We start from the raw sequence: 25,784 nt of genomic DNA, 5'->3' as shown, positions 1-25,784 counted from the left end.
AGAATGTAGGAAGTACTTACAGTACGGTAGCCACACTGCTGCGAGCCTGCGACCGTGATGAACTGTAGCGCTGCTAGTTATATATATAAATTACATTGTGTATGTGTTCATACTTGTTTATTGGTTTGAATTTTATATACTTATATTAAAATACTCTAGATCTTACCACGCGATTTTTTTAAAGAAATTTATATTTTTAATATATTACTAAAATAGCACTACTATATTACGCGTAGAAATGTAGAAAAAAAGTTTCACACACACACACACACACACACACACACACACACACACACATATATATATATATATATATATATATATATATATATATATATATATATATATATATATACACACGGTAGCGCTATTCTACACCCTAGGTGTAGAATATTATTCAACATCGCAAGTCAAAACTAAAAAGAAAAAATACTAAGCAGTACTGAACAATGTTCAGTATCATTCATGACTACACCTAGGACACTGAAATACTGAAACGCAAGTACTGAACAATATTGAATTTTGTTCAATACAATAGTTTCGTGCAGAATAGTATTCTACACCTAAGGTCCATGTGCATGATACATATATACTCCCTCCGTATCGTAAATTGATGACGTTCTGGAGGTCCAGCTATGTGCGGCAAAACATGTCGTTCACGGAATCGAGGCTGACTTTGGACGCGAATACCCCTAGCCACGCACACACGCCACACGTTCGCATGGTCTCCTCGTAATTAATCGCGGACTCCTCGGCTGAAGAGATTGTCGCGGTCAGCACGCTCGCAGAGCACCCAGGCACGCGCACCGCCTGTTCGCATTGCTGTATTGGTTCGTTTCATCGCTATGGAGATCGGCGGCGCGCAGGTGCTGGTTGTCGCGGACGGAGTGGCGCCGGAGTCGGAGGCGCTCGCCGCGGACGACATCGGGCCGGAGTCAGAGGAGGTCGCCGCCTGCTGCTGTCCGTGGACTCCGACCCGCTGCTCTCTGCCGCACAGGGTTCATAGGAGCCGGACGAGGTGGTGCTGAAGTCGCATATGCCACCGGACTCCATCACGCCGAAGTTGCTGGAGCTCGCGCTGGACGCCATGGAGGTGGTGACGGGGTACTTGCCGTCAGGCACTTTTGTTTGCGGACCGTGTGAAAAAAAACAATGATATTGTGGCTCGTAAGTGATGAGAACTGAAAAAAAAACTGCAAAAAAAAAACAAACAAACAAGTGCTAAGTAATGCATTACGATCGCTTGAAAAAACTCACCCAAACATGAGTGCGCACAGCGCCATGCAAAAATTATGGCGACAACAAAAAAAAAACACCACAGCTACCCGGGATTGAACCATGGAGCTCACGTCTCAAGACTTGAAGTGTTGGGCAATTGATCTACATTGGATTGTTGTACAGACAGCACCCTGAGCTGTATTTAATAAGGGCAAAACAGGAAATCTAACCCCTAATTAATCACCCCTTGGTAATCGTACTCATGTTCTAAACGTCATCTAATTACGATATGGAGGGAGTACATGAGTCACTACGTATTCTAGAGGCCGTCGACGACGACACGAATAGTAATTCAGACAGACGATAATATAATCATGCATGCACTTTAAATAGGGTGTCACATAAGTAAAATTGATGACTTAGCAGAGTCATTAAATGAAAGAGTTTCATTAGATGAGAGAGGAGTTTCATCCCCATGAAACTTACGTGGCTCGGTTACCTAGTTTATAGTTTTGATAACTGTGCCATGAAACTATGCATTGAGACTCGTCTTACATGCATTATGCGGGGCCTGTCGTTTCTTGCGTCGTCTATATCTAAATGGCCGCTAGCTAGCTCTGCTGCGTGCGTGCTTCCCGCGCGCGCTCGCGCCCCGGCCGGCCGTCCCCAACTCCCCAAGCATTGCGATTGCGTCGGTCTAACTTGTTTTTGCAACTTGCATGCATGCAGAGGTGCGTGCATCTCCAGAACACATGCATGCATACACGTGCCCCCGCCGGATCGGAGCACGGCTAGCTTGTTTACATCCCAAATCTTTACATCTCAATATTTTTGGTTGTAAATTTTATATTTTAAATAGGTGTTTAGGCCTTGTTTAGTTTCCGAAATATTTCAAAATTTCCCGTCACATTAAATCTTGCGGCACATGCATGAAGCATTAAATATAGATAAACATAAAAACTTATTACATAGTTTGTCTGTAAATCGCGAGGTGAATTTTTTGAGCTTAGTTAGTCCATGATTGGATAATATTTGTCAAATAAAAATGAAATTGCTACAGTGCAAAAAAAACCCAAAATTTTGGGAACTGAACAAGGCCTTAGATGCTTCCCAATTTTTTTGGTTTGCAACACACAACACACGGCCCCTAAGCAAGTTTACACAGTTAAATTTCAAATCTTTACAACCCAAGTTTTACAAACCTCTGTTTAGGTCCATTCTTCCAAAAAGTGCCTATTTCTCCAAAAGTTTTGGTTGTTTGGCTGTATCATTGGGCAGCGATATGATCGCGCACATTGATCAATTTATTATCGCGTTAATTATTGTGCTACCTCCGCCCACAAAAGAAAATATAATTCTCGGATTTCGAAGAGTAAAACGATCTGAACTTTGTCTAAATTTATATAAATAGTACAAACATTCATGGTACAAAATAAATATCATAAGATTAATTATAGAATATATTTTTATAATAAAATTATTTAGAAATATAAATAATAATATTATTTACTATACATTTAGTCAAAGTTGAACTCGATTGACCAGCACAGAAACCATAATTGTATTCTTTTGTGAACGAAGCCAGTACACACTACATTAGCTAGTCCCTTACTATTATAATCAATTAAGATCCTGTTTGCTTGAACTTATCTGTTGAATCTGCCAGCCATTTAGCAGTGTTTTTCTCTTACAATAAATCAACGCATAATACTTTTATCCATGACTTTTCAGCCAAGCGAATAGGCCCAATCTGTAATTTCGCTTGATGCAGCTAACAATATTATACTACTCCAATCCATTTTGGATGTATCTTGTTTATGTAAATATGGTCCTACACCCAAAGGGCATGCTAGGATCGCTAGAGAAAACCCGCTCTTAGCCGATTTCTTTTGATAGGTCAACCTTGGCGAAAACATGAAAACCCCTCCCGAGAAGATATCCATTGGGGGAGATAGACCTAGGGTTGTTCTAGGCCGGTATGGCCACCTAAAACGTCTATAAATCTCGTCATAGAACAAGTTTGGACATTGAAGGGATTATGACAAAAAGAGTAAAAAAATAATATATTGGGGTTTTCATTGATTGAATGCCTCAATTGGTTGTCGTCTTTTATATTTATATAGTGCGGTGGACTTATCCGCGCGGGTCAAGATTCCTTACAAATCATACCAGAACAACTCAATGGATCTAGAGTGCCAAAACCAAGCTAGTTCTGTGTGGTGAAATCTTCCTAAGAGCATATAATTTGTTCATCTAGACTTTAAATCTTATATTATGTATGTGCATTTCGACCATCTCGACAGGAGGAGTGCACTGATGAAGTCCATTATGCAATTTAGAGAAGTTTACAAAACTAGCTTAGCCAGTTTGGAACATTGGTTTCACTGGGTGTGGTCCCCCCCCCCCCAAAGTCTCATCTTTCTTCATTTGAACTCTAAATTGGGTGTTCTATATATAATTTTTTATGATCTCAAAAAGACGAATGCAATGGTGGAGTCTGTTATGCATTTTGACTAAGTTATAAAAAACCATCTTAGTTGGTTTAGGGAACCGTCCCACGAGACATTGACGTTGTTGGCTCTCACCTGAGCAAGGTGGTCGCTGGTCGACTAGGCCGTTTCAACCTCGCGCTCCTCTCCTCAGCGATAGCCTTGCACGTCCAAGATGGCTCGAGCGCTTTGAGTGAGGGCCAAGTAGAGAAGAAGGGAAGAGTGTATATGAGAGGGAGCCAAGGGGAGAACGGGCACCTCAGAGAGAGGGATGAGCAAATCACTGAGAGGGAAAGATGAGTAGATTAGAAGAAGAGGGAGAGGCCAGCAGGAGAGATGGAAGAGGGATGCGAGAATTATCTAGAAGAATGAGAAATATGTGTGGACCCTAGGTCTAGGGCTTAACTGAATTTTTATTAGTAACTAAACTATCAGTTTTAGGTCCAAATCTGGGACCGGCAAGCGAGTTTGCATTATTAACTGCCGGTTGATAATAGAGAGACTGTCTATACCAGTTATCAATGTAAGTTGTATTCTCAACAGACAGTGATATTTCAACTGCCGATTCTAACTGTGGAGCTGTTTGGTTGCTAGCCATAGTTTGCCACACTTTATCTTAGACAAGTTTGACCAAGTTGGCAAATGTTTGGCTGACAACTATATCATAGAGTAAAAAAGTGTGGCAAGATTCCTTTAGATATGACAAAGTATGACAACCAATTTGCTAGCCATACTTTTTGTGGGTTGCCATACTTGCCTAAAGTTAGTTGTGGTAGACTATAGCTAGCAACCAAACATCCCCTATATCTATCTACAACCGGTTTCAATTTTTATTTAATGTTGATATCTTGTCACTGCCAGTTTTAGATCACCTGATGGTTATATATATAGGCGGTAGTGCTAGATGATTTTTTAGTAATGTGAATATGTTAATATATATATATATATATAATTCTTTTTTATTCTTAGTAGTAGTTATTTTTATGTGTATATCTCTAGATTTAGGATGTATATGGCTCCATGAAATAGATATAGACGAAGTATATGATCATACTAGACCATCTAGGATAGTATGTATGTTAAGTATGTATGCATACATAGAGTATATGGTTATATTTATTATATATACTACAGTAGTAATATATTAGTAATATATTAAAAATATGATTTTTTTTTGAAAAATTTTCACATGATAAGATCAAGAGTATCTTAATATAAGTATATAAACATAAAAAATTGATAAATAAATATAAATATATATATATAATATGGTTTATTGAAGATAGGAGTAACTACGTACTCTCGAAAGTACGAAAAAAATGCACCACATATATATCGATCTATCTCGGCCGCATTGTAATTCGCCCGCTCGGCCCTGTTTACGTAGCTAGCTAGCTTAAGGTATATTATTATTTGATTGATTTGAGAAACATACTATGTCGTCGTCCATGAGGTCGATAGTATGCATCGAGAGGACGAGCTGGATGGTGGTATCCAAGGCCGGCAACGCGTATGCTATAATATGATAATAGTATAGGGCACCTGCCTGCCCGGCCTATGTAGATTTTGACCTCTGCCCGGCCGTGCAGTGATTCTATCTACCACCTACTATTATTATGAAAAAAAAATAATTTGAGCCATGGACCATTTCCCTAGGAAGAAACGGGCAGATTCAAACCACGCATCACGATATGCATGTTGAAACTGTAACTGCTCGTCCTTGGTGTTTTTTTTAGAGAGTCCTTGGCTTTTTTTTTATCGGCTTAACTTTTTTCTGGATCGAACTGATTAATACGTGCAAGCTAGGTACTTTTTTCTGGATCGAACTGATTAATACGTGCAAGCTAAAAACCATCAAAATGACAGGGTCAAAAAAATTGGGGAGCTCTGCATATAGTGATCTATCTAATTAATTATGACTTAGGATCTGCTATATATATATTATTTGCACAATGTATTACATATATTATTTATTTATCTCATATAGTGTAGCTAGTTTTGGGAGGAAGCTCAGTTGAGTTGACGCACGGAGTGGAGTGGACACCTAGGGCCACGTTCAGTTCCGAAAAGATTTCAGATTTCGGTACTGTAGCATTTTTGTTTTTATTTGATAAACATTATCTAATTATGAATTAACTAGACTTAAAAGATTCATCTCGTAATTTACAGACAAACTGTGCAATTAGTTTTTGTTTTCGTTTATATTTAGCGCTTCATGCAAGTGCCACAAGATTTAATGTGACGAAAATTCTTGAAAAGTTTTTGAATTTTGAGGTGAACGGCCTCGGTATACAATGACCGACCGACCGAGTTTGCATGTGGTAAGCAAGCATGCCTGTGCCTACTAGCTGTGGGTTTGGGCCCTACTGGTCAGAGTAGCAGACCCTGCAAAGAGAAGCAGAGCAGAATGTGGGATGCTCTGCATGACACTCATGGATCGATCTACCGGGGCAGCATCACATTATGGGCTAATGATGCCAATTGCAAAGGCAACAAGCCACAGCTTTTTTACCTTTCCCCTCATCATATGTGTCATCATGCATGCATGGTTTGATTCCATTTCCATTGCAGTTGCAGACTTGCAGTAGTGTTGGTAGTATTGCAGATTGCACACGCAGGCCACAATCTCTGTGTCTCTGTGCTGTCGTCTGCATGCACGAACACCAAGCCAAACGCTACTCCTTTTTTTACCGTACCTCTATCTCCAATTTTTTATTTATTCCTCCGATGCGATCCCTTTTCCCTTGCCTTGCTTCATTCTCTCTCACCTATCGCTGCCTGCATCACTGTCTCACTAGTCACTAGCTAGAGAGAGAGAGAGAGAACCACAGCCAGTTCAGTTGTCCAATATATATAATTGCCTTGGTTACAGAGAGGGAACTTAACCATAGATAGCATAGTACCGAAGAAGAACAACTTGTGTCCACAACCAGAGACTAAGGTCGATCGAGAGGTAGCAACTCGTTGTAGCTCATTTAATTGCTTTGGTAGAGAAGAGACCGATCGGCAGATGATATATATATAGAAGCTAGGTAATTAGGTCAAACGAGAGATCGATCAAGGACAGGAGTGCAACTGCAACTAGTCAGATCATCAGATCAATCCCAAGCACAGCAACAAGCTAATTAAGGTACGTTAGGGCAACAAGATACTGTAAGTAACAATGGCAAGTGAAGCAGCACCGGCGGCGGCGGCATCCATCATCTCCAACAACAACCCCTGCTTATTCGCTGCTCCTCTCACCAACCACCAGCAGCAGCAGCAGCAGCTGGCACTCCCTCCTCCCGCCAAGAAGAAGCGCAGCCTCCCGGGCACACCAGGCAAGTACTAGTATAATATAGTAGTGTATGTGTCTCTTCTAGCTCGACGATCTAGTTAATTAGCTGCTTCTTCTTGGTCATCGTCGTTAATAAGTTGGTAGCAAGCTCGCTCATGCCCAGTCATGGCGATATATAATCGATTAATTGGTTGCAATATTGGTTACTACAGACCCTGACGCGGAGGTGATCGCGCTCTCGCCGCGGACGCTGCTGGCGACGAACCGGTTCGTGTGCGAGATCTGCGGCAAGGGGTTCCAGCGCGACCAGAACCTGCAGCTGCACCGGCGCGGCCACAACCTCCCCTGGAAGCTCCGGCAGCGCAGCGGCAAGGAGCCCCGGAAGCGCGTGTACGTGTGCCCGGAGAAGACGTGCGTCCACCACAACCCGTCCCGCGCGCTGGGCGACCTCACCGGCATCAAGAAGCACTTCTGCCGCAAGCACGGCGAGAAGAAGTGGAAGTGCGACAAGTGCAACAAGCGCTACGCCGTGCAGTCCGACTGGAAGGCGCACGCCAAGACATGCGGCACCAGGGAGTACAGATGCGACTGCGGCACGCTATTCTCAAGGCACGTCGTCGTCGTTCGTTCCCAGTTCCTTCCTTGTTGGTTTGTTGTTCCTGCTTGTCCACACTGCGTCGTTGCTGACTGACCACGTCGATCGGTCTGTAAAAATACAGGCGGGACAGCTTCATCACCCACCGCGCCTTCTGCGACGCGCTCGCCGAGGAGACGGCCAGGCTCAACGCCGCCTCCAGCGCCGGCGCCGCCACGTCCTACCTCTTCGCGGGCTCGCCGCCGGGGCTGCACCCCAACATGATGCTGCCACCGGCCCCGGCCCCGGCCCCGGCCCCGGGCCCGCACCTCAAGCCGCTCGGTCCGCATGTCGTCGGCGGCCTCTCGCTGTGGGGGGGCGGGGACGCGCTGCCGTCCATGGTGGGCCACATTGGTGCTACTGGTGGTATCCTGCTGCCCGGTGGTGAGCCAGCGGTGCCCCCGCAGCTGTACGCGGATCTCTTCTCGCCCGCACCGCCGCAGCTGGGCTGGCTGTGCGGGAACGGCAGCAAGCTCGCGTCGTCGAACGCCAGCGAGCTGACGAGCGCCGCCGCTGCGTCGGGGAAGCAGGACACGGACAGCGTCTTCAGCGGGCAGCACCACGCCAAGCCCACGGCGCCGGCCGCCGACATGTCCGCGACGGCGCTGCTGCAGAAGGCCGCGCAGATGGGTGCTGTCACGTCCGGGTCCGGCAATGCGATGTCGATGCCGCCGGGGGCCTTGGAGCCGGCCGATATTGGTCATCATCAGTCGTCGGACGGTGCTGGAGGTCTGCTGTTTAGCGCATCAAGCCAGCAGAACGCTACTAATCTCAGGCTCAGGGGAACAGATACTACACTAATAATGAGCCACCTCACAGCGGCGGCCGCCGGGAACATGCCGTACGACGTGCTCTCTGCTGTGCGCCATGCCGGCCTCAAGGATGCTGCCGTCGCCGTCGGGAGGGAGGAGACCAGGGATTTCTTGGGCGTTGGCGTGCAAGCGCTGTGCTCATCGTCGTTGAATGGCTGGATTTAGCTAGCTACTACCTAGTTCATGATGAATATGATATGATGAGCTTTCCTTATTAGTAGTAACTTCATGACATTCACGCATTGAGTAAGAGCCACCACTAAGAGATGGAGGATTATTATTGATTAGCGATCAGCTAGTGTGAATTTGAAGCACTGTAAGTTGCAAAGTGAGCAACAATTTTAAACGGATCGATGCTTGCAAGTTCACGTACAACAACTATCTATATTTTTTTTTTGTCATTTCTTGCATGCCTTGTTGTGTTATGTTTTCTTAGATTTCCTTTACCAGGGAGTTAAAACTTGGCGACAGGCATGCTGGAGGAGTAAGTATATAGATGCAATGGGATATATAGAGATGTGTGGAGCAAGGAGAAGGGGAGGCGAGGCAACGGCAAGCAAAGTAAAAAGGAGAGATATCCATGCATATAGTCTCGATGCAAGAACCACTGATGAAAGACTAGCCCCCTTAATTTAGTCTACTAGTACTTTTTATGTGCTCTTAATAACAAAATAAAGTATGGGAAGAGGGGGCACTTTACTACTCTATTATTGTCCAATTAAACCAATACACTTATAATTAGTTAATTATTACCTTTTCAGTGCAGCTTGATCTATCTTTATTTAACACACATAGTGCTATTCAATAAAGGAGGATCTTTGCTCCCAATATTTAAGGAAAAAAATGAAGTAGCTGTCTTCATGTGCTTGTCCAAATGTCAGATGGTCTAAGGTTGGAGTAGGTTAATGGGAGGTTGCAGCAGGACAATGGGGTGCCCAATAACCTACCAGCATCAACATGGGAGGGTATGGAGGTGGCTATCCAATTAAGATGACGCGACCAGTGGTTTTGGCCTTCCACAAATAATATTTCTCTCAAATATTACATATTGATTAATGACGATGCACATCCACACTACCACACACATTTGCATTGCTGCTTAGTGCTAGTTAACTTAATTGGATGCTCAGTGCATTTTGGTTGTTATGAAAGGTGTGCGCGAGCTGAAACACACAATCCAGGATCCTGTCTAGAGATATTTCGATTAACTTTTGTCAGGAGTGCTATTAGAAATAAAGCAGAATCAGCTTACTTTCCTTGATATATACATATCCTCATAGATAGGAATAAGTAACAACCTATACCTGATCTTTAGTACTACATGTTTGGGTAATTGTTTCAGTACTTCTAATTTGCACATTAGAATTGATGCACTTCGAGTCATGGGTAAAAGATAGCTCAATCAAGGATGCTTAGTACTACATGTTTGGGTAATTTTGTTGCCTCATTGTTGGAAGTGTTGTGTAACAATGATATTCCTGGTGACTGGTGGTTTACAGTTTTGGCAATGATCGATCGGGTTGCTAGTTGTTCCATCTCGTTGATGGTGGTGCCTATGGATGCCACTTCCACCGGAGGCGCCATCAAAACTACCTTTTTTAATTCTCTTGCAGGGTCCTATTTGGTTGAAAACCCAATACTGGTCATCTAGTCATGCGATGGCATTGTCTTTGGACGTCGTTCTCCCTTTATCGATGTCATGTTGGAAGACCCCTGAGTTATCGGTGGCATAGGGTTTTTTATGTCACTTTTATGGAGGTTGCCTTGCTCACCAAGGCCTTGGTGACATTGCCATGCTCAATATCTAGAGTCTTCAATAGTGGCAGGATGTCCTACAGACTCTCATCCTCATGGGTTGTAGATAGGTTTTGGTAGCAAATCCTCAATTTGCTGGTCATAGTTTTGTTTAGTAGGCAGAGTTTGTTATTTCACCTATCTTTGATTTAGCCCACGCTTTGGATATATTTTCACCTAAAGTGTGGCGACAATAGTTGTTTTGTAGGTGACATCATGTAGCAAGCCAGAATGTTGTGAATGCCTACTCAAGTTCCGTTGTAGATTTGGTTTTTCTTCCTTTTCTTTCTTTACTTTGAATATGTTTAGTTTATGAAAAAATTTGCAAAAAACCTCAAACCCCCCCCAAATCCTAAACAACCCACCAAAAACCTGACACCAAATTTTTTTGGTTTTAGTGTTTAGAAGTAGGACAATTAATGATAAACACAGCTATAGAGATAGCTTCATCCCAAAATTTAAGTGGCACTGATGCATGAGCCAACAAGGATAAACCCATTTCAATGATGTGGCGATGCTTGTGCTCAGTAGACCATTTTGCTGGTGTACATGGGGACATGAAACATGATGTGCTATACCTACACGTTGGAAGAAAGAATGAAGTGCTTGATATTCTCTGCCAATTGGTTTGCAGAGCGAGGATTTTATGATCAAATTGTTGTTAAACCAAATTCTTGAAGTTACGAAAGCATTGAAAAACTTCAAATTTTTAACACAATAAATAAAGTCAAGTAAATTTGGAATGATCATTGATGAAGCTGACATAGCAATTATGGCACCCAACAGAAATTGGCATAGGTCCCCATACATCGGAAAAAAATTAAGTCTAAAGGACTAGCAGACACACTAGTTGACTTAGGGTAGGACAATTGATGACTTTTGCCTTGTTGACAAGCATCACAAACCAAGTTATTGATCGAATCACTAAGAAATGGAAGCTTGTGGCAGCTAAGTATTTGCTAAACTACGCGAGTAGATGTATGCCCTAGACTAGAGTGCCACAAAGAAGCTGGCCACTTGATGGCACCAAGAACTTGTTTATTCAAAGATGACCGCAAAGGGTAGAGCCCTCCTTCACATCTGCCTATGTGGAGGGTTCTCTTCGTCACCTGTTCCTTGATGGAAAAGTGACCGAGATGAAATTCAAGAAAAACATTATTATCTCTTGTGAGATGATTCACAAAAACTAGATTCTTATGTGCTTGTGGAACACGTAACACATTTTTAAGATGAATCTCTCTACTAGGGGAATGCAAACTTGTCTGACCAACATGTGTAATTTCCATACCTATGCCTTTTGCAGTGTGGACTTGCTCACCATCACCATACTTGTCGTGGATGGTCGGCCTCTCTAGATCTCTGGTGATGTTGTCGGTTACATCTGAGTCCATGTACTAGTTTGTATCTACACCATACGAGCTGGTTGCTGAGGTAGCGCTCTTGTGTGGGGGTCTAGTGAAGGTGGCGTCAAATCTTTTGAAGCAGTGCACAACAATGTGCCTTTCATTACTGCAGAGATCAGAAGGCACCTTGCTAGCATGATCCTTAGCCACGGCCACCACTGCTGCCATGGCCAGAGCTACCACATCCGCCGCGACCACCACCATTGTGGCCTCCACCACGACGATCGTATGATGTGTTGCCACCACCATGACCGCCCTTGGCCGCCATATTGGCAGAGGACTGCTATCCCCCTTTGCACAGATCTATGCACTCCTCATAGCTCACAAGCTATGTGAAAAGCTCACTGACAGAGATGGGCTCGACGCGCATTGCCACCACCGACACGACTGGATTATAATCCAGGTCTAGCCTGGTCAAGATGTAGGAGACTAGCTTCTTGTCTTCAATCTTCTTGCCTGTCGATGCCATGCATCGGCCAGGCCTTTCATCTTAGCGAAATATTCATTAATGGAGGAAGATCCCTTGGATGCAGTGGACAACGCCATGTGGGTGGCGATGACCCGCGCCCTTGACTAGGATGCGTTCATGCCTTCGATGGTGGCCCAAGCCACCAACGTCGTCACATGGTGAGAGACGTGGTCGAGAATCTCCTTGTAGAGTGAGGTAGTAGGTAGCTTAGAACCTGCTGATCTTTGGGCACCTAGATGTCGTACTCTGAGTTTGTCACTAGTGGCTCCTTGTCACCGGACTTGGGTTCCAGGAACTCTGGTGGCGGCTTGGCCCTCGGCTAGATGTACTTTGCAGCATGGGCTCCCTTGATCGCCGAGATAACTTGTGACTTCCACGACTAGAAGTTGTTGTGGTTGAGCTTCTCGGTCACTTGGATGAACACGAGACCAAGAAAAGTATCAACATAAACTGTGGAGGATGAAGGGAGCGCTATTCATTTGTTGGTGCGGTTCTGTTAAGTGAACCGCCTCTGGAAATTATGGATCTTCAGCGTCAACTCACTAAGGACAACCGCTCCTCAAAATAGAGCTTCAGAGGCAGTTCACTTAAAGGAACCGACTCTAAGAATTTAGAGGTCGTTTCCTTAAGTGAACCGCCTCTAAAACGGTTGCATCAGAGGCAGTTCATAAGCTATAGTGCACAACGATATGGTTAGAAACGGTTTCCTATGTGGGCCGCCTTTGATGAAAACGGGAGGCGTTGCTGAAATTGATTTCTGTACTAGTGCAAAATACCCCCCTGGGCACTCAGTTACGTGTTATATGGAGCGGGGAATAGCACCCTGCGTGAGCATCTCCAACCGTTTGGTATTTTTTTGTTTGTCATTTGTTGTAGTTTGTCAACTCTCAAAACGATATGGCAAGTGGAAAAATGCCATCTCCAAGTGTTTGACATAATTGACTTGGCGAAAATCAAAATTGTGGACCCAACCGTATTTGCCGCGACTTTTCTTCTGCGCCGTATCTAGTCCCGCACTTTTGGTCGCGCGCATTTCTTCTTCGTGGCATTTTCTCGTCGCCGCGCCACCAGTTCGCGAGCATCCAGGTCGCCGCTGTTTCCTGGTATCTGTATACGAGACGCTGCAGGTCGTCATCGAGAGCTTCCTGCCATAGAGTCCTTCGTCCTGCTGCCGTGGACTGCAGGTCGTCATCGATCTCCAAGGTTCGTCACCACGCGCGAAGAGTCCCCCACACGCGGGAGTAGCACGGGAGGAGCGCCCGATCAGCGTTTGCCAAGCGGCCCGCGACATTTTATTTATGCCAAGTTTTCTCCCTCAATTGCCAAGTTGCCCAAATTACAAAACACAAATGCAAAACTGTTGGATACCTTATTTTGATAATTTTGGCAAATTACAATAATGCAAACCTCAAATACAAAACTGTTGAAGATGCTCACAACATGAAGAAGATTACAACAAACTTGAGATAATATCTACTCTAAACAACTTAAGCTACAAACTAGGTACTCCTCTACACGCGCTTAGGATAACAACCTGCATGTCATGGGAGTAATCCTAACAACCGTGTATATAAATATTTTCACAGATATCTTAAAAGCATGTACTCCATGTGGCTAGCGATGATGCTCGAGATTTCGTCGAGTGAGCGAAAGAAGGAAAGACGAGAAAGAGAAGCTATTGGACGCGTCTTATTATGGCCCATAATCACTAAATCGGTTTTTTTTAAGGGCAAATATAGAATTGCATAAGTTGCTCTTATGCCAGTCTCCAAATAGGAGTTTCATGTCCTAGTTTTTAAAATACTCATATTTTAAAAACAGTGTAAAAAAGTCTTACTCCATAAAATTCTCTCTACTCTCACGGAACTTTCATCATCTCTTTTCATCAACAAGTTAATATATTCATTGCCCATGAAATTCTCATGAAAACCTAGTTAAGATGGCCTTAGAGACATCTTGACTTGTTTTCTTTGGATCGCGATATCATAAAAGTGGACACTTTTGATTCATGTGAGTGCTTTAATGGCTATTGACATGGACACACCTATCATTGGTTTTTATTTGCCATAAGGATTTATTTGCCACAATTTGTATGCACTAGAAAAAAACTACTCCCTCCATCCCAAATTGTAAGTCATTCCAAGAATTTTGGAGAGTCAAAGTATTTTCACGTTTGACCAAAATTATAGAGAAAAATACTAAGATTTGTAACGTAAAGTGAGTATACTATGAAAATATAATTAAGAAAGAATCTAATGATACTTAGTTAGTACCATAATAATAATTATTTTATAATATAAATTTGGTCAAACTTAGAAAAGTTTGACTCTCCAAGATTCTTGAATGACTTACAATTTGGGATGGAGGGAGTATTTAGGTTAGCTTCTACTAACATCAATTTGATTTGCTATCAAATTAACTAATAATCTGAGGTAGATAGTCACATCCTTGTGGTTGGTTTGTATGTTCAACTCATATTGGTCCTCATCTCCGTTTAGTGAGGATTGAGGTCTAGAAGTAATCCCCCTTGAAGGGCAGCCAACAATTTGGAGCAATGGACGATGAAATTAAGTCAAACTATTGGGAAGAGTTGTTTGTGGCTAGAAGTAGTAGTTGGTCAAATCCTTGGGTGCCAAGAAGAAGAGTAGCCTTGTCTGGCAAGAAGAAGATTTTTTTTTTCATCTTTTCTATGGAGAGGGAGGGATGTTGTGATTATACGTACTAGTATAATAATATAACAAGAGAAGGAGAAGAGTAGTATAGTATTGTAATAGCCAATGAAACTCAGCAGGAACAAAATCCCCTGTTCCGTTTTCAGCTGAAGCCTTTTTTTTTTTACGCGTTCTACGGACTCAATTCCCTTCCCTCCCCTCTCCGGGCTCCGGCCCTCAACAGTTCCTCTTCATCATCGCTTCGATTCGATCGGATTGGTGGCATCGCATTCGCATCGACCAAGCGAGATCCCGCACGATTCCACTCGATTCGATTCGATTCGATTCGATTCGGTTCCATTCCCTCTCTGGCCCTCGCGAGGAAAGGTAGGAGCACTCAGCAGCAGCAGCAGCAGGAGGAGGAGGGGCGCCGTGAATGGCGCTGCCGGTGGCGAAGCTGGGGACCCTGGCGCTGCGGACGCTGTCCAAGCCCATCGCCAGCCGCCTCAAGAGCCAGGCCGCCGTCCACCCCAAATTCCGCAACTTCATCATCGCCATCGCCCAGGTATCAAATTTACCGCCGTTACCTCCTCTTCTCCTCTGTCCTCTTCTCTGGGGGAAGTATCTAGATTATCAACTACTCAAATGGAGATGCCTTCCGTCCCCTTCCATTCGATTAGGGCTAGCCCGCTTCCATTTCTTGCCAATGTCTGCCAAATCTTACAACTCGATGGGGAGGGAGGGATCTGAGGACATCCCTGCCCATAAATAAATTGTAATATAATATGCACAACTCACTGTCCGACTTCTTGTTCAACTTCTGCTTTAATGCTTTATTAGCAGAATATAAGCTACTACGTGGGAGCATTCTATGCTACTCAATGAAGATCCTTGCTCCTCCTCTAGCGGTTCATACATATTGACGGTATACGCATTTGTTACAGATAAACCATCGTATCACCACCAAGATACAAAGGCGCATTTACGGGCACGCTACAGATGTGGAGATCAGGCCTTTAGACGAGCAGAAAGCTGTTCAAGCTGCTACAGATCTCATCGGGGAAGCCTTTATCTTTTCGGTGCTTCTCTAAAGTCTAAACCATTCATAAATCATCTGTGCTACTATTACATCTGCAGCTCCCCCACAGGGATGCTCTGTCTTTAACTCTCAGTTAATGGTACACTGTTTACTTGTTGTTATATCATAGGTTGCTGTTGCTGCTCTAATTTTTGAGGTACAGAGAAGTGCAAGGTCTGAGGCTAGAAAGGAGGAAGCTCGTAAACAGGAACTTGAGGTATGCCATTTCTCTCCTGTGCCTTAAGAGTTTGAGCTCACACAAATGTGCCATGCTAACTGCTCTTTACCTGACTTATTCACTACTCCATTCATCCTATCATGAAGATTATTTCCCCCCTCCACAAGACAGGATAAACGTGAAACATAACCTGTCTCCCTACCATGTAGCACAGGAATAGAAATATTCTGATAATCCTAGTTTGTTTTCTAAACTTATACAGAGATATCAGGATATATGCAGTGTCATAAGTATTTATTACAGAAGGAAATAATTGACATCCTGAGTGCAGCTCGCCTGCCAATTGGTCGAAATCTATACTGATATATCGTGTGATGGTGTGCACAACACATGCTTCAGTACTATGAACATTTATTATGGATTCAGGCCTTTTTCAGAGGAACACATTATGACTCATATGTGCATGTTCAGAAATGTTGGTAATAAGTTAGATGCTGCTCGTGCGAAAGCAAGTCAAAGTATGTCACCACTGCTTTGCCTGTGGAACACAGTTTCTAATAGCCTGGGAATTCACATAACCATAGAGAATTACTAATAACTGCCTAAAACTGGGTATTGATGGCATTTCCAACAGCAAGTCTTCAACTCAAGTTTTTTATGAATGCAATGCTCCTAGCTGAATTATTAGGTGATAGAGTGGAGAACCGTTTTTGTATGGTTCAGTGCCTGCAGAAAAGAATTGGTTCATCATATATATCCTCTGGAAAATTGACATATGCACATGCTGAGAGACATCGATTGTTTGTTAGCTTTGTTTCCAATGTTACAAGTGCTATTTTAGTTTAACAATTGTTTTTTTTTAACTGATATCAAGGAATTGAAACTAAGGGAAGAGAGTTTAGCTAAAGAACTGGAAGATCTTAAAGTGAGGCTTAGTGAAATTGAGCGGCTTGCTAAAGGGCGAGGCTTGACAGGAATCTTGAACTTGAAAAGGGTCCATGGGCCAGAAGTCGGCAAGGCAGCAACACCTGCGTGAGTAAGCAATTTGGTTTTGGTGCGGCAAAGTAGGATTCCTTGTCGCCCCCATTATTTGGTGGTGACACTTGTGTAGTCATGCCCACTCTATTCTTTGGTGCTCATATTGGATCTAAATTTGTATGGTTGATCCATGGTCACCCTGAAAGAATAATACAGTGTAAGAAAGAAATTAAAGTGCATTATGTATGTGCTACTTGGTGGTGGCAATCACAGAACCATATGTTAAGAGGAATGCAGTCTTGCATTGCATTGGCCTGCTGCTAACACATCAAGATTCAAGATGAGAACACAAGTAAATGTTTGAACTTGCTTTGTATCTTTTCCTAAATAATACATCTGCGTGCTAATTATGGTTCAGATTGTGGCGACGTGTGTATTATTACACTGCTATATATATGCTCATATATGTGTTGTGTTATACTATATATACACTTAGCAATTTGGGCCTAATACAAGTCACTCAGGGCCCACGTAATCTGTGCTCGGGGTGCGTAGCTCTAGCAGACCGAGGAGGCCCAACTTGAGTTCAGTAGCTTCAGCGTCTTCATCTGTTGCCGGTTCCGCTACAGTTACAGTGGAGTCGCCTGTTGTGGAGGCTGCAACAGCGATGCCGCTGACAGGATGCTACCTCACCTAAGCGAGCAGCTGTTGCTCTGGACAGACAACAACCATCACACAATGCATGTTGGCAATGCCATGGGATGCCGGTATTCACGAACACGTACAGCAACAGCCACCGGAATTTCCAACTAGTACCAATATGAACCACAAGATCATCAGAGCACACCACCTGGGTGGAGTCTTGCTTTAATTTGTTGATGAAGAGGGTGGTGATCATTTCTTCTTCTATATAAAGATCGATCTTTTTCATTTGTAAGAAGGAAGAAGAAGAAGAAAAATCAAAGGTCGTCCAGCAGCATATCATCATCATCATCATCTCCATCCATATCAGGATCCTGCGCCTGATGGCATTTGGCTTGAGGATTCCGGGTCCGGGATGATGATATGCTTCCTGCGGCTGTTGGAGGATGAGGAACCGAGTGGCAGCGGCAGCACCTGTTCCATGTTGGATGACTCGATTTGGTGGTGCTTCTCCCAATGCAAGGAGCATCCACGGGACTGGTAATGATCAGCCTGCTCCATGTCCATCCATCTTCGAGGTCGAGGCATCCCACCAGGTTAACGGGCTGGGCAATGCAAGGCTCCAGGTGAAGGTCGTGCTCGACGTACATGATGCGATCTTCAACGGCAGCAATGTCCCGATAAGCCATGGGCGTGCGTCGCCATAGTAGTCGCCCTCGACAAATCCACCATGGCAGGAGAGGTGGCGGACCTCGTCGTCCTTTAAATTTTGCATGGTGCTGGCGTTGCGTTGCGGCGGTCTGCAACGTAGGCGGTGTCTTCGAGGAGCACCCAAGGGATTTGGATTTCTTCTCGCCCTCAACATCGCCGTCAAGGGCAGGTGGATGCAAAGCTGGCCTTGCGCATCGGCATGCCTCTCTCTCTCTCTCCGACCGCCGCTACAGATGTCCTCTGGGTTTTGGTTTCTACGTGCTGCTTCGATCCGATATATTAGGAGTCCGAAACCGGTTGAGATTGGTTCCAATGTACAGGTAGGCAACAGGCCGCGCCGCGCGCCATCCTACTCAATTAACCAACGCAACACCATCCATAATAATCACTAATAACAAATAGATGTTCAACAATACATTGTGAGAGAAAAAAAAACACTATTCTGAAACTGAAAAGTAGTGCTCATAAGTTCACGCGAACACGTACTATGCAGTAATTTATATATATACACTACATAATAGGCCATCCCATCATGCATATCCAATGTTGAACTCAATAACCCAGCAGTCATACATGAAACTGTATAGACATGAATCACTCTCTGCCCTTCAATTGCAAAGCAAAATACAACACTTGACATATACTGACGACTTACTCAGCAATCAATTCTGGCAATGGCCAAAGCAAGCTGCGATTCTGCAACAACCGTACCCACGTCCTACAGATTCCACTCCACTTCAGTTGATGCTCATCTCCTCAGCACCAGCACCATCTCCGTCTGCAACCATGTATGTTACTATGTTACAAACGATACAGAGAACCTTTTTTTTTTTAATAATGGAAGACTTAATTAAAAAAAAACTCCAAGGACAATACATACAGAGAACTACACCCACATATACTTGCTTAGCTCTGCTTTTCATGTGCACAAGGACCAGAATCAAAAGCTAAGGAGTCGTCAACAAATTAAGGTACATACCCTCGTTTTCTGACGAAGTGTAAATGGAGCGCCTTGCGCGTTGTTGCTGCTGTTGGCGTGTTGGCTGAAACAATAATAAACCAGAAAAAAAGAAGCAACATAATGTCATGTACTGTACAGCAGTGTGGTGTTCAGCGGATCGGAGTCAGTAATTTTGGCTTTGGTTTAGCATCACTTAGGCTAGGGTGCTGACCGTGTATATGTACATTACACATAGATAGCAGAGTGATACCTGAAGCTTTGGCCTAAGTGCCTCCAGCGGTCCTTTGGGTTTGGCCACACCTTGCTGTACACAACCAAAGTGTTATGCATGGTACTAATTCATGCAAGTTTCAGAATTGCGCCCTCAACTCATCACTAGATTAAATTTACTGAAGCCACATAAATCAAAGAGAAGAAGGGTAACAGCAATACCTTTCCTAGAGCCCAGTCAGCAGAATCAAAGTAGGCCCGCTCATGATCCTACAATTACAGAAGAGAATTTAATTACTCATCACAGCACTTATGTGGATATTATCTGGTTCTGCTCCCCCACCCCTATTTCATCTATCTTGGGATAACGCGAAAAAAAAATGAGCAAGGAACCTTTGAGATGAGTGGTGGCTTTTTGGGCATTAGTCCTCCAAACTTCTTCTTGATTGCTTCTTCCTGCCCACAGAAACATTAGTATGTTCAGTACAACCTATCATGCCACTTACTTAAAGAAATTTGGATGGATGGTTATTCCATCACCAAAAGAGTGCAGGAGTGCCATTGAAATTACTGTGTGTAATAATACTGTATAATCTCCAGGACTAGTGCAGGAAATAACCTGTTGCTGAGCTGAGGGCATAGAATTGTCTTCAGTTTGGTCCATAGGTTGAGGATTTCCATCAAGTGCAGCAGGCGCATTGGAGTCCTTCATATCCGACATGATGCTAATTTTGTTTTTGTTTTATAAAAAAGCAGGAAGCAAATGCTATCATGTCAACGTTCACATAAAGCTGTGGACACATACATAACTCAAGACAGGACGAAGAAGCTGATGGAGGAAACAATTGTGCAATGATGTCAATGCAGTATGGCTTAGAACAGAAAGGCAAACTAAGTGGTGCTTTCTGAGTTCTGGTGTGATGGCTTCTCTTTCCTAGGAGCTATTAGCCTAGTAGTAGTGAAGAAGCAGATCCTGTATCATTATTTGAGCTCTTGAATGCCCCCCCCCCCCCCCCCCCCCCCCCACCCCTCAGGCCTCAGGCTGTGTGTTGCATTAGTTATTAGCCATGGCCGTGGTGGATGTTTCAAGGAGATATATGATGTTGACTCATCAGTCAGTACGATCGATAGTAGTACACCAACTAGTAACAAGTGGTAAAGGAAACTGGTATGACATGACTTTGAAAGGTGACTTGGAGCATACAGATCCAGTAGTATGTATGCATGATGCATGTGAAGTCAAACAGGTGCCTGCTGTTGAATCTGGAAGCAGGGGGAAGCTAGCAGTAGCAGGCAGAAAGAGCTTGGTTAGTTAAAACAGGGGGATCCAATCCAACCCAATTATATTACACATGTGAGAGTAATAAGTTAAATTTAACAAGGGGATCTATCCAATCGCGGTTGGGTTTGGGTGTCCACAGCGAAATTGTTGGTTCTCATAACGTGGATGCCACGCAGCAAAGTAATCCATCCATCCATCCATCCATCCATATTCCATCCGCTTGATTGAAATCGGAGATTTGGCGTGAGGAGGGCTTGCTCATACAGTATACAGGAATAACAAGCAAGCTGCAAGCAGACGTAGGGCGGTTGCTTACCAGAGCAGCACAAGGAGAAGCGGATGGATCTCCTGCGGTCCGTCTGGTCGACAAGCACAGCACGGGGCAGGAGTGAGGAATCGAGTTCAGTACAGAGCAACCACGGCGGGGCGGCAGGCAAGGAGTCCAATACAGCAGTCAGCAAGCACGGGGGGGATTTTGAATTTGATCGAATTGAGGACGACGACGACGAGGTCGCTGCTGCTGCCGCCTGCTGCTGGTGGTGGTGGAAGAGAGGAGGAAGAGGAAGGGTGGTTTGGATTGGAATGGATGGATCGGTGCCCGATCGGTCCGGTCCGGATCTGGATCAAGAAAGAAAGAGAGAGACAACCCGGAGAGCCGGAGCGTGTGGGGTGGGGCCTACCTACCCTACCCTTCGGCATCTCTCGTTCGTTTCGCCGCCCTCCATCCGTCTCTTCTCCTCTCCTCTCCTCTCCTCTCCTCTCCTCTCCACTTGCATTGCACATGGCTGGCATCGCATCGTTGGCTGACTCCCATGGGCCATGGCCATGCATATGATGATGGGGACTCCATTGGGCTGGGAACATCTGCACTTGCTTCTCCAACTATTGTGCAAAAAAAAAAGGGGACTAGTTAACAGGGTGAGAGTGAGACCCACACCCACACGATTTCAGTCTACTACTACATGCGTACTGTTGTAGTGTGTTTGGCACTAGCTAGCTCCAGAACAAAAACGTACATCGGATGAGCTACATACGTACTGTCGTAGTGTTATGAAATTAGGCATGGATCTGTTTGTTACCCTCCAGAGATGGCATCGGATGAGCTACTGAGGAGATATATAGGGGGCGTTTGTGAGGGTGACTGTGGTTAGTCTGGCTTGCTCGTTAGGCTCAGGTCACGCTAGACCAGCCCCAAATGCTGCAACAGACTACGTTCGTCTTCCAGTTCGATCCAGAAATGGTTGTGTTAGGACCGGGCTAAACCACCAAATACAACTATCTCGCCCCCTCCCCCCCCACTTGCCCCCGCTGTGCGCCGCAAGGAGCCCGGCTCCAAAACAACACCTATCTCCAGCGTATCTCTAGAGCCAGGTTGAGAGGGTTGTTTTGGCTGCGGGGTGGCTGGGCTGCGCGCTGAACCAAGTGTGCAAACACGTGCACTTGCAGCCCGAGAGCGCACAGCCCAGCTGAGCCATCCTCATAAACGCCCCCATAGGACGATGATGAGCAGATTGAAGCAGGTTATTATTTATGTTAAAAAATAAACCACCATAGTGAGAAGAAGCTTGAAACATGGAGTGCTGAGATCGACTACTGCTCAATGGAGCTCTCTATCTCTATATATATATATATATATATAGAGAGAGAGAGAGAGAAATATGATCGAGCCAAGAAAAATCTTCCTCGTTGTTGCGATTGCGATTGCCACTCTGCAGTCAAATTATACGATCTATTGCACTTCTAGGATGCCATGCGTTGTTGTGGATAACTATTGGCTTGGCAGTGATCTGTCTGGACGCTACAGCCAGCGGTTGGTCTGGTATCATGATCAATCTGAGATGGCAGAAAGAAACAAGCTAGCCCATGCATCACTTTTGCTCAATGTACCATATTACCATCAATCTCGCTAAGGCTTTGTTTAGATCCCAAAATTTTTCAAAATTTAAATATAGATAAAAACAAAAACTAATTGTACAGTTTGTCTGTAAATCACGAGATGAATTTTTTAAAGCTAGTTACTCTATATTTGGACAAGGTTTTTCAAATAAAAACAAAAGTGCTACAGTAGCCAAAACCAAACATTTTTTCAAACTAAACAAGGCCAAGAAGGTTGGAAAAAACTCTTTTTCTTTCATTTGCAATCACCCTGTCCTTGGACACACAATCACATGCATGCATCTCCAAACGTAAGCAGTAAGCTGGTGTGATACTTATATATATCCTCTATGGCGCACTCAACATCATCCATATCAACTGGATGCATGGAATGGAACAATACAAGGGAGAGTAACTTTTGCTAGGACGACGCGACACAATTATTACGCAACACAACACAGGGATTAGATTTCCATTCGATCAGAGAGGGAGGGCTATATATATATATATATAATCGAATCGATCAGTAGTAGGTGCAGGAGCCATAGCTGGGATCGGACTGCACCACGAGCGCCGAGTTGTTGAAGTAGCAGTTCCAGGGGTGCCTGCCATTGGAGGCGTAGTAGAGGTTCATGGCGACGGCGGCACGCGACACCAGGTTGTCCGGGTAGTAGCACGGTCCGCCCTTCTGGATCACGGCGCAGCTCACCTGGGAGCACGCGTAGTTGAGGTTCAGAGACAGGATGTCGTTGGACGCGGACGGCTTGGCCACGCACCACGTTTTCTGGGCCGCAGCAACGCCGACGCTGCTTACTACAAAATCAAAACAGTTCCAATCAAGCAATTCCCAGCCCCCCCAAAAGGCAGCACAAGGGTACTGGAGCACTACCAATCAACGGCACGGCAATCCCCATGCAAAAAGGGAAACCTTTACTCTTTTAGTATGAATGAAATGAAACGGAACAAGGAGAAGAGCAGAGGAAAAGAAATCAGAATCGGTACTAGTAACCAGCAGCGGCAGTGAAATTACCTGAGGTGAAGTAGAGGAGCACAAGCCCCAGGGAGAGGAGCAGGAGCCGCGCCGATGGCCGACGAGCACCTCTGCTGACCATCTTGCTCTTGCACTGCAGCAGGCTAGAGCTGGGCTGGGTGGACACTGCACTCGTTGTAGTGGAGACAGAGGTAGGTCACTGAGATCAGACGGAGTGGAGACGCCTGCCTGCAGCTTCTCTTCTGGTTTATATATATATATTGAACAACAAGTCCTTGGACCCTTGGGAGGCGAACGGAGGAAATGTACTCCTGCACCGCACCCGCTGGACATTCAGTGGAGCTGCTGAGTAGGTGACACTCTTTGCATTTGCATTTGCATTTGCTTTGCTTGCTGGACGGTCATGCTACACGCATGTGTACCACACAGACACAGGTAAGGTCTCTGTCTCTGGCTTCAACCCAAGGCAACCTACCATGTGCAGTGCAAGTGCTCCTGCTTCAGCTCCATAGCAAATACAGCTGGCCGATTTTCTTCTGCTCTTTGCAGTGGCCTTTTCTTGGGTCCCTCACCTCACCTCATCACAAAAGCTTAAGCCCATTCCCTGTGATGTATGCTAGTCAAAAGTCAAAACAGGTGTCATGCAATAGGGGATTCCTTTTATGCCCAGCAGAGATCATATCTGTTCTCTTTAGAGTATTTACTGATGGCTCTACGTGCACAACATGCTCCATACCAAAAAACAAACTAAAATTCATGATGATTACCAAATCATACATTACTCTACCCATGTGGGTGTTCCATAACCACCAATGAGGTAGATCCAGAAACCAATACCACCTGCTGCCCGTAAGAGTTGTTGAATGCATATACCTTGCTTGCTCTGTTCTTCCTCCTTGCCTATAAGCCTTTTCTATCTGCCTTTGCCCTTTGCTCCTGCTCTTATTCCCATCCACATTTGTCCCCTTGCCCTGCAACACCAATTTTGCCCACTTCGCATGGAAAGATTGAATTGATTTCAGCCAGATATATATTTTCAACATTTGGAAACCTTGGTTCTGAAAGAAAGAATGAAAGAAAAAGCGGGTTATATAAAACCTTCATGTGAACACCAATCAAGATCAGTAGGGGCAAACACAAAAGAGATCAATAATATTCTCATGTCACACGATAACTTCTCAACTGAAAAAAAGAACAGTATGCCACAAGCAACACCAAACACATGATGGCTATCTATAGGCCAGGCCATCCAGTGCCAAACACATGCCCTGCCCTGTATATTTCATTATCCTTGGGCAGTTGGGCCTACCACAATGGCAAATATCAAAACCCTACCATTGCTTATTTGCTTACGTATTATGCAGGTTGCTTCTAAGTTCTAACAGAAATATCTGGTTAACAAAGGCACATAGTAGTCTCAGGCTCTTTGCCCACAAAAAGAGCCATCCGATCCCAAGCAGTCAGCAGAAGCAATGTTAGATCCTGTACAGCAGGTAGATTAAGTTCAGTGCTATCTCCGCCTGGATCAAGGAGAAAATTAGACAAAACAAACTCATCATTAGATGCCGCTACAAGACAAAGTGCATGCAGACAGAACGCAATAAAAGCTCACCCCACGGAAATGATAGCCATACATTGGAGTTGGAGATGCACTAAGGAGGCAGCAAAGGTGGTTGCGATGTACATTCTTCAGCCACACTAATGTCAGTATTGTTTCCATATGCGAGCATAACAGGCAAAGCAGTAACTAAACTAGTAAAGCTTCCCTCTTTTACATTAAATAAAGTCAGTGCACACTTTGCACGATTCATTTAGTCTTGCAATGCAGATAGCATTACAAAAGCGAATGTCAGCTAACAGATTAGCTTGCCATTTACACAAATGTTGTAATAATATAAGGATATCATGACATTACTGTGGTTCAGTAATGGATGGCAAATCTTCAGAGCCAGACATAAAAAAGTTTAAATCAATACACATAAACATCTTCTGCATGCTACAATGTGACTGTACATTGAAGAAAAAAACACCTTCCACAATACATCACACCAACAGTTAAACATAACACCTGAACGTATTACTTCTGCAAGCACCCAAGCAGTAAATCAAACACTACACATGCTGTCTTCCT

At 44.3% G+C, this 25,784-nt stretch overlaps 4 protein-coding genes across 6 annotated transcripts; 2 read left to right on the top strand and 2 right to left on the bottom strand.

The window, feature by feature from the left end:
• On the top strand, window positions 6,455-8,805 carry LOC8078068 (zinc finger protein NUTCRACKER). Its single transcript, XM_021455904.1, has 3 exons — window positions 6,455-7,027; window positions 7,197-7,593; window positions 7,704-8,805. Exons 1-3 carry the CDS (start codon window positions 6,871-6,873, stop codon window positions 8,593-8,595), a joined length of 1,446 nt encoding a protein of 481 aa, XP_021311579.1. The 5' UTR covers window positions 6,455-6,870; the 3' UTR covers window positions 8,596-8,805.
• LOC8077542 (optic atrophy 3 protein homolog) lies at window positions 14,678-17,328 on the top strand. The gene is made up of 4 exons (XM_002456991.2): window positions 14,678-15,312; window positions 15,692-15,826; window positions 15,956-16,042; window positions 16,878-17,328. Exons 1-4 carry the CDS (start codon window positions 15,184-15,186, stop codon window positions 17,037-17,039), a joined length of 513 nt encoding a protein of 170 aa, XP_002457036.1. The 5' UTR covers window positions 14,678-15,183; the 3' UTR covers window positions 17,040-17,328.
• LOC8077541 lies at window positions 18,692-22,057 on the bottom strand. Of its 3 annotated transcripts, none has more exons than XM_021456793.1 (7): window positions 21,472-22,057; window positions 20,125-20,230; window positions 19,899-19,961; window positions 19,728-19,775; window positions 19,546-19,599; window positions 19,314-19,377; window positions 18,692-19,112 (listed from the first exon to the last, which is right to left on the bottom strand). In XM_021456793.1, the coding sequence occupies exons 1-7, from the start codon at window positions 21,612-21,614 to the stop codon at window positions 19,072-19,074; spliced, it is 519 nt and encodes a 172-aa protein (XP_021312468.1). In that variant the 5' UTR covers window positions 21,615-22,057; the 3' UTR covers window positions 18,692-19,071. The 3 variants fall into 3 exon arrangements, with proteins under 3 accessions (XP_021312468.1, XP_002454864.1, XP_021312469.1); XM_002454819.2 differs by having other exon boundaries at window positions 21,104-22,048; XM_021456794.1 differs by having other exon boundaries at window positions 21,468-22,047.
• On the bottom strand, window positions 22,898-25,525 carry LOC8077540 (glucan endo-1,3-beta-D-glucosidase). Its single transcript, XM_002454818.2, has 2 exons — window positions 23,693-25,525; window positions 22,898-23,475 (listed from the first exon to the last, which is right to left on the bottom strand). The coding sequence occupies exons 1-2, from the start codon at window positions 23,772-23,774 to the stop codon at window positions 23,186-23,188; spliced, it is 372 nt and encodes a 123-aa protein (XP_002454863.1). The 5' UTR covers window positions 23,775-25,525; the 3' UTR covers window positions 22,898-23,185.

Source organism: Sorghum bicolor, chromosome 3 (assembly GCF_000003195.3).
Source record: "Sorghum bicolor cultivar BTx623 chromosome 3, Sorghum_bicolor_NCBIv3, whole genome shotgun sequence".
NCBI lineage: Eukaryota > Viridiplantae > Streptophyta > Magnoliopsida > Poales > Poaceae > Sorghum > Sorghum bicolor.
This window is presented reverse-complemented; position numbering and strand designations above follow the sequence as displayed.

What these genes read in the sequence shown, in the direction of transcription:
- LOC8077542 (XM_002456991.2), top strand. Translation starts at nt 15,184, where the DNA reads ATGGCGCTGCCGGTGGCGAAGCTGGGGACCCTGGCGCTGCGGACGCTG. An exon ending in GGGAAGCCTTTATCTTTTCG is followed by an intron (nt 15,827 to 15,955) that starts GTGCTTCTCTAA and finishes GTTATATCATAG; the next exon opens with GTTGCTGTTGCTGCTCTAAT. An exon ending in CTCGTAAACAGGAACTTGAG is followed by an intron (nt 16,043 to 16,877) that starts GTATGCCATTTC and finishes ACTGATATCAAG; the next exon opens with GAATTGAAACTAAGGGAAGA.
- LOC8078068 (XM_021455904.1), top strand. Translation starts at nt 6,871, where the DNA reads ATGGCAAGTGAAGCAGCACCGGCGGCGGCGGCATCCATCATCTCCAAC. An exon ending in CAGCCTCCCGGGCACACCAG is followed by an intron (nt 7,028 to 7,196) that starts GCAAGTACTAGT and finishes TGGTTACTACAG; the next exon opens with ACCCTGACGCGGAGGTGATC. An exon ending in TGCGGCACGCTATTCTCAAG is followed by an intron (nt 7,594 to 7,703) that starts GCACGTCGTCGT and finishes GTAAAAATACAG; the next exon opens with GCGGGACAGCTTCATCACCC.
- LOC8077540 (XM_002454818.2), bottom strand. Translation starts at nt 23,774, where the DNA reads ATGGTCAGCAGAGGTGCTCGTCGGCCATCGGCGCGGCTCCTGCTCCTC. An exon ending in GCTCCTCTACTTCACCTCAG is followed by an intron (nt 23,476 to 23,692) that starts GTAATTTCACTG and finishes TTGATTTTGTAG; the next exon opens with TAAGCAGCGTCGGCGTTGCT.
- LOC8077541 (XM_021456793.1), bottom strand. Translation starts at nt 21,614, where the DNA reads ATGGCCATGGCCCATGGGAGTCAGCCAACGATGCGATGCCAGCCATGT. An exon ending in CTGACTGGGCTCTAGGAAAG is followed by an intron (nt 19,600 to 19,727) that starts GTATTGCTGTTA and finishes GGTTGTGTACAG; the next exon opens with CAAGGTGTGGCCAAACCCAA. An exon ending in CACTTCGTCAGAAAACGAGG is followed by an intron (nt 19,113 to 19,313) that starts GTATGTACCTTA and finishes ACATGGTTGCAG; the next exon opens with ACGGAGATGGTGCTGGTGCT.